The sequence below is a fragment of the Mixophyes fleayi genome, chromosome 5 (assembly GCF_038048845.1).
Source record: "Mixophyes fleayi isolate aMixFle1 chromosome 5, aMixFle1.hap1, whole genome shotgun sequence".
Lineage (NCBI taxonomy): Eukaryota > Metazoa > Chordata > Amphibia > Anura > Limnodynastidae > Mixophyes > Mixophyes fleayi.
In genome coordinates, this window is record NC_134406.1 from 114706110 (window position 1) to 114721330 (window position 15221).

Here is a 15221-nt window from a genome sequence, read left to right on the forward strand (position 1 = left end):
GCCGTGCATAGGACACCAGCTCGTGACTATGCACTAGGAATCCTGAAGTGACACTTTGCACAGGTTAATAACCTAGTTCAAGTCCTTCTTCCAAGCTTAGACCAGAACGTACTCCCTTATCAGACATGACAGAATGAAGAAGGACGATAGAGAGGACAGCAGCAGTGCACAATCCCTAGGTGGATGACAAAAACAGACAAAGGCTAAGATCAGATAGGTAATCCCCAAGTTACTGCATCCAAACCCCTAACACAACTTTTTTGCTTAAATAGAGGTTAAAAGGGGAGGAGAAGGAGCTGCTGCTGGCTGTGATGCTCTCTCTTTGGCGGGCTCGCCCTAGTGAAGAAATCACACCAAGGAGAAGAATCAGGATAGGGAAAACAAACCCCCCCATGGCCCAGCACCAAAGGATGGCAGCCCACATCTAACCAGAAAAGTAACCTCCCAACCAACCCCCGCACCCCCCCGCCTGAACACACAACAGCACCCGAGACCCTGCACAGGTTCCTGCACCACTGACTAATTACCATGCTCCCTTCTAAAAAAAAAGGTAGACACAAATTGTATCTGTGCCTACAGCACTGAATTTCCAGTTAAGTGGTCATATAAATCCCTTAAACACGTAAAAAAAAAAAAAAAAACAGAAAATTCAATAACTATGCTAACTTTCTATTGAGCGGAGTGCTGTGTCATGTCACTCTGAACATGGTTGTTATTATTACAACCCTTGCACGCTTTACCTGTTTTACTTCAGCTTGAAGATGACGGAGCTGCACACACTGTTCAAGGTGTTTTCGGTGCTGCTCAGCAGAGAGATCCAAATCCTGCTGTTTCTCATGGAGAAATTCAAGCAAATCTTGTACTCGTGTTGCCATATCCACATCTCTGTCACAGAGAAGATCAACTCCTGAAAACAAAAAGCAGAAAGTACTCAGAGAATAATTTGGTAATCCATTTTCTGAAATATGCATTAATAGCCATTATTCAATGCAGTTAAAACAGTAAGCGAATTCAAGTTGGAATGCTTTAGAAAATCTTGGACAATCAAGTAACGCAAATACAGGTAAAGGGCGCACATTTATATCTGGACAAACCATATTGTGATGCTTTCATTTTCTGCATGAAGAGAAAATACTGGGACTTAGAACTTGAGCTAAGACATACCCCCTCCAAATTTAAAATCTACTAAACATTTTAAATTTTACAATACTACGCACCCAACCCAGCGCACCATATTTTGTTAATGTGCACAATTGCACCTTCGAGCTGTATTTGCACCCAACTAAATGAGGCCCAAAAGGAGCAAAACTATGTTTTATAAATGACTCCTCTCCAATACTTCAGTTTATGTCCACTTGTGTCTTTAAAAACACATTGCTCCCTTAAAACCGTTATTCTTTACTTCTTAATGTTGGGCAAGTTGTAAAAGTATCTTGAAAACTCTTCTTACTAAGCAATCCCATAGGGAAGCTTTATATAGAAATCTATGCAAGACTTCAGCCATTACATAAATTTGCACTGCCTGTTTGTTTAGATCTCCTGTAGTCCATTATTCTGTAAAAACTAGAGATGCTCACTGACCCCCGTGAAGTGGTTTTGAATCTGGATTAGCTTCGTGTTTTGGTTTTGGCAAAACCACCCTCTTGTGTTTTGGTTTTGGTTTTTTTTTTTTTTTTTTAGAAAAATTGCTAAAATCACATAATTTTGCTCATTTTTGGATCCTACATTATTATTAACCTCAATAACACTAATTTCAAGTCATTTGCAGTCAATTTTGACCACCTCACAGGTCACATTATGATTTTTCATACACTTTAGGACAAATACTGCAGCAACCTGGCTGGATGCTAAGCAACAGAGCAATGACTCAAAGACACGGCAGTTCCTAGCACATCAAGGACACATTGGCATACAGCAGTGACAGAAAATAAAAGTCAGAAGAAAAGCCTGCAAGGCCTAGTATTTGTATTTCAATTAGCAATGGAGCTCTTCTCTTTAGGTGTATTGAACATCATACACTTTTTTGTGCAAATTTCGAAGAAAAGCCTGCAAGGACTAGTAGTTGTATTTCTGCAATGATAATTACCAGTGGAGTTCTCCTTTCTGTGTGTGTTACCTATATAACACTGTAGAATTGGACTGCAGAATTACATCAACCTTGTAAGCACTATTATTTGTATTTTTCTGCAATGAGATTTAACACTGGAGCTATGGAGCTCTCCTGAATGTCACTGATTACTTTCTTTAACACTGCTACTCCCTCCTCTTTCAATTCTATCTATTTGCCTGCCCAACTGCTCTACACTCTATGCTACCCCTTCTGTGTCCCTCTCTCAAATGGCGCTAAATCACTGTGGAGGGCGGTATTTATAGATTCCAAAACTCGCAAGACCCGAGATGCGACAAAGTCACGATGACGTTTTGCCTCGTTTTTGATTCCTAAAAAGCGGGAAAGTACCGAGCCAACTCGGCTCGGCACACGGATCCCCTAAGTTCGGGTGTGTGCGGTTTCCGAGAAACCGAGCCTGAGCATCTCTAGTAAAAACTACTAATACTGATATTACTCTTGTAAAATCTAAATTCTATTTGTTGAGCAGCGATGCCATAACGACTCATTCTGAAAGTATGCTGTAATGAAACAGGATTGTCAATGAAGTCAAAGGGACAAAAAATACCTAGATATAAAGACCATCTCATACAAGCAACTTATTTTGTGTCAATTTAAACTTATGTATTATAAGGAATAATATAACCTTAAATAAAAACAGTTCTACACAAAACAGTTGCTAGTAAAACTACAGTGATTTATTAAATAGAATTACAAGGAGCATCTACAGAAATAAACCAATAAAAATTTCAGAGAAATGGGGGAACAGTTCTGGAAGCTCACCAACTTACTTTACTGTATGATGCTATACACTTAGTGGTGGCTATATTAGAAACACCTGCTCTTCCAATCTAAATAGCTGTCAGTCACAGAACCATATATGCTGATGATATAGTAAGGTAGTCAGCCAACAGATTAAACAATTCCTTACGTAAACAAAAGTTTTAAGTAACTGTGAATGAGGCATGGTAAGCAATCATCATGATCATCAGAAACATTCCCACAGGTTTATAATGCATGTGACTCCACCCAAACAATAACCAGCTTTTGGCAATTGTTTTCACCTCTGGCTGCCTCTTGTAGAAGAGGCAGCCAGAGGCAGGCATAACACAATCACCAGCAGATGGCTTATGATTAGGGATGTTCACTGAAGCCCGTGCTTTGGTTCTGTAAATCACAAAATTTGGCCCTTTTTTGTTCCTACATTATTATTAACTTCAATAACATTAATTTCCAGTAAATTTTTGTCAAGTGACAAGAACAATGCTACCCCTCCTGGGCAGCACAGTGGCACCATGGCCTTTTCTGTGTGGAGTTTGTATGTTCTCCCCGTGTTTGTGTGGGTTTCCTCCCACACTTCAAAAACATACTAGTAGGTTAACTGGCTGCTAACAAATTGACCCTAGTCTGTGTGTGTGCGTCTGTTTCTGTGTCTCTGTCTGTCTGTGTGTTTCTGTCTGTCGTGTGTGTGTGTGTGTGTGTGTGTGTGTGTGTGTGTGTGTGTGTGTGTGTGTGTGTTAGGGAATTTAGACTGTAAGCCCCAATGGGGCAGGGACTGATGTGAATGAGTTATCTCTACAGCACTGCAGAATTAGTGGCGCTATATAAATGGTAATAATAATAAAATGTCACTGGAAGCCCTTTATGCAGTTGTAATAACTATTCTAATAAAATGAGCAGACTTTGCAAGTCTAGCCATATATTGCAGTGCAGGCACCAAACAAATCATTAAGTTAAAAGTGTTCTCTATTCAGCTTTTATCCTCACCTATTTTACCTTTAAAGTAGCTGCCCCCCAGTAAAACCACTTTAAGATGGCTTCCCAACAAAACTGAAGCCACTCAAACCATTAATCAAAAACAGCAATGATTTTATACTGTGGTTAACAAGCGAGATCTCACTTCGTAGCTGCTAGGAAAGCATAATTAAAAATGAAATATCCCCTATGTAAAGTAAAAGGAAGAGTTTTTGCTGAAAGCAATAGGACCACGGTCCCAGATTCACAAAGAGACTGTGTGTACAAGAGGTTGCCATAAACAGCAGCCTAAGAAAGAACTAGGATAGATGCTGCCCACAGGAGAGAAATTCAAACAAGGTAGACACACTGACCATAGAGTAGGTCGCAGTTAAACTTTTCAGCACATTTTCCGCTACATATATCCTTTAGACCCAGTTCATAAACCTTTGCTGATTCTCATCACCCAAACTCTACTTACCCCTCTGAGTGCATCTCCCTCCTGTTTGCTTTGATCGTTACCTCAGTGGGTGACTGACAAGCAACATTGAGTTGTAACAGGCTGCACTGATGGCTGTGGCTGCCCCTCTAGTCCCTAGGCAGATGGAGGTGCCATTACCTGCCTTGTCATTTGAGTGGAAGGAAACCAATGGAGGATGAGAGTTAAATCACCTTTCTTGCAGCCGGGAGTGCGGGTGGTAAGTATTCCTTTTCCCACCACTATCAACCATCGAAATATGTGCTCAGCGCTATAGGAGATGCATCCAGACCTCAATACAATCTCCCTGGTCTTTTCTGTGCTGCCCAAAGCCTCAAGGAGCACCTAAGTGTGCGCTCGAGTAATAAGCCCTGCAATAATTAACTGCCTATCTCCGCTAGTTAATTAATTGTTTTAAAGAACCACAGGAGCAAGATCAAATTTAGATCAAATTTAGGCTGACTACTGCACGTGACCAGCAATCCCAAGTCTTCTACATCTTACATTGCTGCATTTTCTGTACTCTACAATAACAATTTCTGCATTACTGTTGATTTTCTGTGTCAATTACTGTGCCTCCATCTTTAACGCTTCTTACATAATAACTGTTTGCAGTGTGCTCTTCCCATTGGTCCCTGACATCTCTTTTCGACACAGTATGACCGAAACTCTGAGCGCAGTACCATGACTACAACCTGTTATGCGCGTTTTGTCGCTATCCAATAACGATTGTCGAATCTCAATTTGTGCTTCCAACGCACAAATATTTATTCTCAAAAAGTAGCAGAATAATTCAAGCGAAATAATAATAAGTACAGCCGTTACTTATCGCAGGCGCTCTGGATCAAGTGAACAGTCATTCAGGTCTGAAGGCTGTGGTCAAGATGACTGAACACTGAGAAGCTCCTGCTTATATGCAAACAGAAATACAGTAAAACAATGCAGATGATGTGGCTTGCTTCTATTGGTCCAGGCTTCAGGAAGGTCCAGGGGGTTGCAGATCATAGGCTAGTTCAAACTAAAGAATCCAAAGGTGGGGGTCATCTCTCCAGGGGATGTGCTCCTTTCTTCCCGCCAAGACTCCAGTTTCAACTAGTCCATTAGCATTTTATAGTCAGCATCATATTAAAGGTTTATTCCCTAACATCAATAACTAGAGTATGCAATGTGCGATCTCTTCGCCGAATGCACCGGACAGCTGCTGATGTAAAGGGGATTAATATGATATCAGACATGACATTTCCTTTAACCTGAACCATAGGTTTTACTAATATGCATATAACTTATAATATTACACATAAACACTACTATATTTCGACATAAATAACTATGTGTTGCAACTACAATTAATGTGTACTAGTTACAAATATGTGTTTGTGCGAATGTATACAAAAGTGTAATAACTGTTATTGCCACGTGTTACGGCTGGATACGCCCTTCCACACCGTAGCGTGCTCTACGCATATTAGCAGACTAAGACAACCAAGTTTGCTCGATATTAATTGAAATGACTTTATCCAATTTGCTGACTTCGACAAACCACAGGGGGAACCCCCAATTTAACCCTGCAGCCCGCCGCCTCTGCAGAGTCTCTTGGCTTACTGACTGGAAATTAATTATCCCTTCAGCTGGTTTTGGTGGCCATACTTGCTTCAGAAAAAGGGTTATTGAAAAGATTGGCCACGTCCAATTGGATTAAACTCAGTTAGACTGGACCTCAAACCCACTACAAGAAATAAAATATCAAATCCTGCATCTCAATATGAATTTTTCAAACAAAAACCTTCAGATTTAGAGGGTAAACGCAACAAGAACAACATAAGATTAATGTGTCTACCAAAAGGAGCAGAGGGCTCTCATTTGGAAACATTTCTCTAGAAAGATTTTGAAAGGGAAGGGTTTACGCCTCAGTACACTGTGCAGATCTAGTGCCTCCAGTAAAATTGGTCTTGCACTTCCTAATTTGAGAGCACAGTACATGGTCGCACAATTGGTGCATTTGAGGGACTGAATCAGGGACTGAATCAGGGACTGTTGGAGAGGAAGGTGCCTGCGTTCCACTGTGGAACGCATCTGTCCCTTCCTGTTCTCGCGTATGTCCAAAAGATGAATTGTATGCAAGTCGGGAGTCAGCTGTTTTCTTAGCTCCTCCCTAACAATGGAGGGGGCATGGCTATAATTTGGCAGGGCCTACCGGAGGATAGTCCTGCTGCCCTGCAGGCCAGTCCGAGCCTGAATACACTGCATATACTGCAGAGAGCCAAGTTAGCCAGTATACCTCATACGATTTTGAACTACAAAATCGTAATAAAGAAAAACTCACGGATCCACCTAAACATCTTATGAACCAGAAATGACCAAATCAACAGAAGAGAAAACAAACGGAAAGAAAAAATATGTAGGAACCTCACCAGTATAACACTAAAAGCCCAGAGTTAGATAGGGACAGTCATAATTCGCACAATCAAAAGGGGGCAGGATTGGGGGGGCATGGCCTGGCAGCCATCGTGAGTGGCAGCATTAGAGGAGAGCTCCGATAACACTGGCTCAATTTGGACATCAAAAGTCCCCTTCTGCCCCTCTGACCTGCAAGAGTGGGATCTGGTACCTCCCTGGACCGGGGTGAGACTGGGTCTGCCATTGCTGAGGGCTCCAACAGCCCCAACGGCCGCACCAAGAGGCCCTGTATAGCGCTCACCTCATTGCGGGTCCCCGCCTACTTGCCGCCTCACCACCTTTACCCGTCCCCAGCCCTGGCACACAAAGAGGGAGACCCTTACCTGGTCCGATGTTGGTGCCTCCTGCGGGCTTCACACAGCGCCTCATCCGCAGTCTCCAGCTCCAGCGGTGTCCAGTCAGCAGCACATCCGGTCCCCGGTGGGACTGCGCGGCTCGGCATACACCCGGTCTGTGGTGAATTTGTGCCCTATCCCCTCCAAGTCCAGCGGTGCCTCCACAAGATAGATAGATATATATATATATATATAGATATAGATATAGATATAGATATAGATATAGATATAGATATAGATATAGATATAGATATAGATATAGATATATATAGATATAGATATAGATATATATATAGAGATATATATAGAGATATATATAGAGATATATATAGAGATATATATAGAGATATATATAGAGATATATATAGAGATATATATAGAGATATATATATATATATAAATATATATAAAAAGGGGCTTGCATTACTCCTTGGTGGGGATCAGCGCTCTGGATCTGTATGTGTGTGCAGTGCCCAATTCATGGAAACTGTGACTAGTGATCTCATTCAAAGTAATCACCTCGGGGCATTAAGCACAGTAATATTGCAGCAGGAGGACCTATGTTGCCAACAAATAAAATTGTCTAACTCAAAAATTTACAATTGAAAGTGTTGCCTTGTCCGTGCTGTACAACACAGTTTCTTTGTTACTGTGTCTACTCTGCCATCTAGTGGCCAGACAACGTCAGTTCAGCCGAAGCAAGTTTAACACAGCCGGGTGACCTTTTAACCACTCAAGCCCTAAACATCTTTTAATTTCCATTTCAGAGTGGCCACTTGTTCCCTCGGCATGTCCGTTTAAATAATACTATCTGGCCCGGCCCACCCGGAGACACGCTTGTTCTTACATATAAATCCTGCCTGGTGCCTCGTTATTAATCATGCATAAAAACAGCTCCAGAGGTAAAAGGGGGACGCAGACGGGAATCCTCCAACACATGACAAGACAGGATTCTCCCGTGCATACCACCTCTCCCTCTCCGTCTCCTCAAGCCTCAACGGGAAACCCGTCTGATTCAGCGGACGCTTTAGCCACTATCCAGGCTATGATGGTTTCACTCCAGAACACCTTCACAACCGAATTTCAAAAACTGTCGGCGGATCTCCGTGGTGAAATTGCACAGTTGACCAAGCGCACTGCTTCTATTGAAAATAAAGTGGATTCCAACTCTAAAGTGCTGCAGGAAACAACGCAAGATATTGACTACCTGAACAGGGAGCTGTTGTTCTATAAAGAGAAATCAGAAGATCTTGAAAACAGAGAACGCCGGAATAATCTTCAGATTCGCAATATCCCCGAATTGGTGGACCATCAGCAGTTGGAACCCTATTTGGTCCGTTTATTTCAAAAATTAGTTCCTGAGCTCTCAGAACAAACCATATGCATTGAACGTGCACATAGGGCCCTGCGCCCTAGGCCTAAAGACACAGAACCTCCCAGGGATGTGGTCATGAGGTTCCTGTCCTTTAAAACCAAGGAAAGCATAACTACAGCAAGCATGAACTCTCCTTATATTCTATTCGAAGACTCCAGGATTCAAATCTTCCAGGATCTGGCTCCATCCACAATCTTGAAGCGCAGAGAATTAAAGGACGTTACAAGAACTTTGCGAGAGCATGGTTATAAATATAAGTGGGGTTTTCCCTTTCGCTTAATTGTAGACGCAGGTGGCCGCCAAATCACCATAAGGGACCCTATCAAAGGCAAGGACTTGCTACGGAAACATGATTTGGGCCATCCGACCTCGGATCCGATTTCCAGTCAGGGGTAGTAGTTCTCTTTTTCCTCTGTTACTCTCAAATGAAATGTATCAAGTGTAGTGGTTTAGTATAGCTTGAATTATAAAACACATTGATCAGTCAGTTCTATAAATAAGCCATGTTTAATATGCTACTCATATTTTTTATGTGTTACTCTGGCTTTTGCACATTTAAATGTGTTTATGTTATACTCACACTTTGCATTTCAAGTTGTTCTTTAGGATGACCTTCTGCTGTTGGGGGTCGGCCATGTCTCCTGGGCTCTTCTGCTGTTTCGTACTTTATGAGTGATGAGATCTGATTGATGTTACGGTTCTGTTTACAGTCGATATTTGTGGTTTCGGTTGGATTGCTCAGGGGGCGGGGCCGCCTCCTGGTGCTGGAGTTCGGATGGAGTATTAAGGTCCCCTGGGGGAATTTTGTTTTGTTTTAGTATTTAAGTTCTTACTATTGCCTAAAATGTTCCTATATGCATGTTATTGTTTTATTGTAATTTTCTTGAAGGATTTATACTTCTGTTTGTAATACGTGTTTCTGGGTGGGGTGGGCTAGGTTTGTCTGCCCGGCCTTGCACCCCATATACATTGGGTCATTGGAGGGTGTGGACGGTTTAGTCCTCACATTCTCCCTATTCACATTACTTTAATTTTAGTTACTTGAAACAAAAATCCTGAGCCCATTCATCCCGTCCTACTTGTGACGGTTTGAATTCCCATTTTTCTGTGGGCTCAACCTCAGTGTCCACCTCTTCCCCCACTTTTCGTTGGGGGGGGTGGTCGATCACTAGCTACCCTTATCCCCTCACCAACACTCCCCTTCCACACTTTCCCGTTTCCTTTCTTTCTCTTTTCTCTTTGCTATCCAAGCTCTACTTGCTCCCCTTTGCTTATTTATTTTAGCACGTCTTTTAGTACTTTTGTAGTGCATCATGTCTTTGACCCTTGCTTCCATTAACGTTAAGGGGCTTAACACCCCACAAAAAAGATCATTATTCCATAGAACTGTAAAAGATTTGAAAGCTGACTTTGTATTGTTACAGGACACTCATTTTAAACATTGTGACCATCCCTCCTTGTCCTCCCGTAGATTTCTTACTGTGGAATATGCCTCTTTGCCAGTCAAGAAGTGTGGAGTTGCCATCATGATCAGGAACTCCGTGCCCTTTCAGCTCACAGTGTCTAGTCTAGACCGCGAGGGCCGCTTCATCATACTGGTGGGTCAGGTGGGACATCAAACTATTACTGTGGCGAATGTATATGCCCCTAATACTGGTCAGTCTAGTTTTTTTAACAAATTTTTTATTGAGCTAAGTAGAATACAGAGATGTCTTCTCCTGTTAGGCTGAGACTTTAATACTATCCTGTCAGAGGAATTTGGACAGGTCAGGAGCGCGACGTGTCCCCCCACCTACTACCCAAACAAAAGCGTTGCTCAAGCATATGGCTGGGGCTGGTCTGTTTGACTCTTTGAGAGCCCATAAACCCTCCCCTCGAGACTACACCTTCTACTCACATCCACACAATTCTTACTCCAGAATTGACATGATTATGGGTTGCAGCAAAGTTATACAACTTCTCACTCGCACTGACATACTCCCTAACCCATGGTCGGACCATTCAATAGTCACGGCTTTGTTTGATTTGATGGATAAATCTAAAAGTAGTTTGTCCTGGAGATTAACTAATCTTTGCTCAAACTGCCCGTGTTTAAAGAGCAGGAGTCTCACGTCCAAGAATATTTTGACGCCTGACATCTCTCTTCCCACGACTTGGGAGGCGCATAAAGCAGTTATTAGAGGGGCCATTATGAAGTTTGCCTCCTTTCGTAAAAAACAACAAACCTTGAAACTAAACTATCTTACTGCCCATTTTCAACAGCTCGATGGTATTCACAAACAAAATCACTCAAAACTAGTTTATAAACAAATTCTTTCTATTAGAGGTGAAATCCAATCTTTGTTAGCGGAAAAGACCGAGAGAGCCCTTTGTTGGCTCAATCAAAAATTTTATGAAAAAAGCAACAAATCTGACACTATGCTAGCAAATAAACTGAAAGCAAAACAAGCAGCTCAGGCAATAATGGCATTGAGAGACAGGAAGGGTATGTTGAGTTATGACCCGAAAGTTATCAACGACTCTTTCTACAGTTACTATAAGTCTTTATACAATTTGAATAAAGAGGGCGCCCCTTTTTCCCCCTCACCATCTGTCATTCAACAATTCTTAAGGAGGTGTAACCTCCCAAAACTAGACAAGAACATAGCTTCTAAATTGAACGAGGACATCAGTGAAGAGGAACTTAAGGCAGCTCTTAAATCCCAAAAGACTTCCAAGGCTCCTGGCCCTGATGGATTCACCACCTCTTACTATAAAACTTTTAAGCATATTCTGTCTCCGCACTTACTCTCTTTTTTTAACTCAATTCTACGGGGGGAGCAATTTCATAGAGACACCACACGTTCCAATATTATAGTGATACCCAAACCCAATAAAGATCCCACGGTTTGTACTATCGGCCCATCTCGTTGCTAAACTCGGATATTAAACTATTTGCCAAAATTTTGTCACACCTTATAGATTCAGATTAAGTTGGATTTGTCCCAAACAGACAAGCCCTAGACAATACCAGGAGAACTATAGATTTGATTTCTTATATAAATCAAACCAAACTCCCTTCTGTAGTCTTGGCGTTAGACGCAGAGAAGGCCCTCGATATGGTCTCCTGGCCATTTATGTTTCAAACCCTACAATCCTTTGGATTTTCCGGTAATTTTCTTCAAGGAATTCAAGCCTTATATCATGACCCATCTTCCTCTGTGTCGACAAATGGTTTGAGCTCATCCGTGTTTGGCATTAATAATGGGACTAGACAAGGTTGCCCTCTCTCCCCTCTAATTTACGCATTTTGCATTGAACCACTAGCTGCCCGGATTCGGCTGAATCCAGATGTGAAGGGAATCCAGGTCGAGAGTACCCAATATAAGATCTCGCTGTTCGCAGATGATGTTCTCCTTACGTTATCATCACCTCAAACTTCTCTCCCTAATTTATTTGCGGAACTGCAAAATTTTGGTTCTCTTTCTGGTTATAAAGTAAATAACTCCAAGTCAGAAGCGCTTGCGCTACATCTTCCTCGGGCAATTCGATATCTGGGGGTCTATATAACAATCTCTTACGAAACTCTGTTTCAAACTAACTACCCCCCACTGCTATCCACAATAAAACAAGACTTGGTGACCTGGAGTTCTCTTTACTTCTCGTGGTTCGGGAGAATCAATACCATCAAAATGAATGTTCTACCCAGACTTTTATATTTATTCCAGACCATTCCAATTAAAGTCCCTGACTCTCTTTCTTAAACTCTATTCAGTCCATATGTGCAAAGTTCGTGTGGCAAGGCAAGAGACCCAGACGTAGCAAACTTTGTCTAGCTAAATCTAAATACAACGGTGGCCTAGGCCTTCCCTTATTCGACAAGTATTACCAAGCCACACAGCTGACTCACCTCATTTCCTGGCTCTCTCCGTTAGGACTCAAGAAATGGGTTGATATCGAATATTTGTTGTCTCCAGATATAGGTGTTCGTTTCTTACCTTGGATCCCTAGGAGTGTCAGACCAGCCTCAGCCTCTGTTACGCCCTCCATTTGTTTTACGTTGGAGGTTTGGGACAAATTGAATAAAAAATATACATTGGCCCCCTATCCCTCGCCTCTTAACCAGTTGTGGAGACACCCTGGTTTCCCACAGGGTTGTATTAAGGCTTTTGCTTATCCATGGTGGAAAGCTGGATTAGATCGATTCTTTCATTTGATGGGGGAACATGTGCCGCGCTCCTTCCCAGACCTGAGTGAGAGATATTCACTTCCAAGCAACCTATATTTTCATTATGTGCAAATCAAAAGCTTTATAGAAGCCCAGACCCAATCATCTAAGTTGCGGCTGCCAACATCCTTCGAGAGGCACTGTATTCATAGTCCGGGTTGCTGAGACTATATATCAATCCTGTATAGTTCCCTCGTGTTTTCTTTGTCGCCCCCTAAGGAACCGTTTGAGCAGGCTTGGGAACAGGATCTCGGGGTGACCCTAGACGAGGAGAGATGGTCGCTCATCCGTGAAAGAATTTAGAGGTCTTCTATTAACACAGCCATACGTGAAAATGCATATAAGGTTTATACTAGATGGTATATGGTCCCTGAGAGACTTCATTCTATTTTCCCCCATACCTCAGATCTTTGTTGGCGTGATTGTGGGGCTGTAGGCTCTTTCCTTCAATGCCCCCTGGTGGCCAAATTCTGGACGAGGTAATATTGTTGGTTCAACAGGTTACCTCAATTAATGTACCTAAGAATCCTCTATCGATACTTCTATACCAGCCCATTAAGGGCATCACCAAAACATCGGATAAGCTTATTCGACACATATATAATGCAGCCAAGTTGCAAATAGCTAGCGAATGGAAGAAGGCCTCACAACCTTCTAGAGAGGGTGTTATGAATAGAACTTGGCACACGGCATCCATGGAATATGTGACTAGCCTTCTCCATGGCACAGTTCCCACGTTCCACAAAGTGTGGGATCCTTGGTATAGCTTTAACGACAGTTCTATGCCAGGTCTCTCGTAAGCCTTGGATGCTCTTCTTTTCCTTTCTTTTTTCAATCTCTATAACCCTATTTCTTTTATTCCTTTTGCGCTCCACCTGTTCACCTTTCCCCTCTTTTTATTATCTCACTGCCGTGGTGAGTTTCCAGACGAGGTTATGTACCCAACTTGGTCTGTCCTTTCCCGTCCTTCCTTCCCCTTGTTCCCCCAATAAAAATAAAATTCTGGCAGTTTGTTATACTCGCTAATTCCGTACAACAGTGCAGGAAGCACATTTGGAAATGGGAATACTTTCTATCTCAACATTCATTTTGTAGTCCTTTAACTCCCTACTGGAACGTACTGGGCTGTGAAAAAACATATGTATTTATGTTTTTTCTTTGATGTTTTTACATATTTTTTATTTTTCTTATTTGAACCTTTACATTTTGTAATCCTGGTACTCGGATAATATGTTTGTCAAAGCACTGTTGTAATTTATTCTCATATGCTGTTACAAATAAAAAGTAAAAAAAAATAAAAGGGGGCAGGATTTAGAAGTGGAGCATCAACATTTAGACTTTGGTTTGTAGCCATAAAATATCATTCTACTACTAACTCACTCACTGTTTAACAGATTACTATGAGGAAGTGACAATCTTCAACTGTAAAATGGAGCTTCAAAGTTTTTGGTCACTATATGAATCTGATCAATCATTAACGGAAAATGTGCATCTTTACATTACACAAATATTGAACATTTGGTCACAAATAACAGAAGTACACCATCCCCTATCTGCTTGGTCCATTAAAACAAATATATTGGTTTCATACCTGAAGTTTGGACCTCATTGACATACTGTAGCAGTTCCTGTCCTTGATGAATGACATCAAATGTCAAGTTATTCATAGTAAGTGCTTTGTCAGCATGGTGCTGCAGTCTTTGCTCTGCAAGCGTAAGATCCTCTGTATCAAAGTCATTCATTTGTATAGCAAGTTCATCATTCCATGACTCCAAATCTGAAATAATCTAAAGTACAGACAAATAATGAAAAGGTGTGTAAGGGGGGGGGGGGGGGGGAGTCAATGGTCTGAGACAAACAGGCGGTAAAAAGGCTTACCAAAAAAAGTTAAAACTTCTACATAGACATATATAGATATAGATAAACAGCTTTGAAAATAATACAGTTATGTTGATTTTTCTCCTTTTTGTACATGCTCCCCCTTTTTAAAACATCCTACTATCACTGCATACAACCAAATTTAACAAAGTATTTTCACACATTGACTTGTTCTCAAAAAAAATGTTTTATAACTGAATTACCATTAAAATTTAAAAGTTGATTTTTTTTTTCCCTCTTTCACCAATCAAAATTCAACATTTCATAAAGATTCTATTATATTTGCACAGTCTAAGTAAAGATGGTGGAGTGAGAGAATTTTAGGGGGATTTTGTTTTTCAGTTCAAGTCTATAATGTTTCTCTGAGGATAGCTCAGTCTGTGCATCGACTGTGCTGAAAACAGAAGCAAAACAGCAGAAGACAATAGATGACGAAAAGGAAGACGAAAGAAAAGGGTGGAAATTATATATGGACTCCACAAGACCTCTGTAGGTGTCCTGTGATATCTGGCACCAAGAGGATAGCAGCAGATCCTTTAAGTTGCGAGGAGGCGCCTCCATGGCTCCGACTTGTTTTTCCAGCACATCCCACAGATGCTCGATCGGATTGTGATCTGGAGAATTTGGAGGCCAAGTCAACATTTTGAACA

The 15221-nt window shown here is 41.5% G+C and overlaps 1 protein-coding gene across 13 annotated transcripts in view; it reads right to left on the reverse strand.

The window, feature by feature from the left end:
• The window catches only part of TRIO (trio Rho guanine nucleotide exchange factor), a 535982-nt gene that overhangs the window by 391004 nt on the left and 129757 nt on the right, over positions 1-15221 (reverse strand). For all 13 annotated transcript variants that reach the window (XR_012692805.1, XR_012692806.1, XR_012692804.1 and 10 more), the window contains exons 14-15: positions 14285-14480; positions 741-907 (exon numbers count right to left, since the gene is read on the reverse strand). Coding sequence is in view for 4 of the 13 variants with exons in the window: in XM_075212723.1 (XP_075068824.1) it covers positions 741-907; positions 14285-14480 (363 nt within the window). In the remaining 9 variants the exon portion in view is untranslated. The remainder of the gene's footprint in view (positions 1-740; positions 908-14284; positions 14481-15221) is intronic.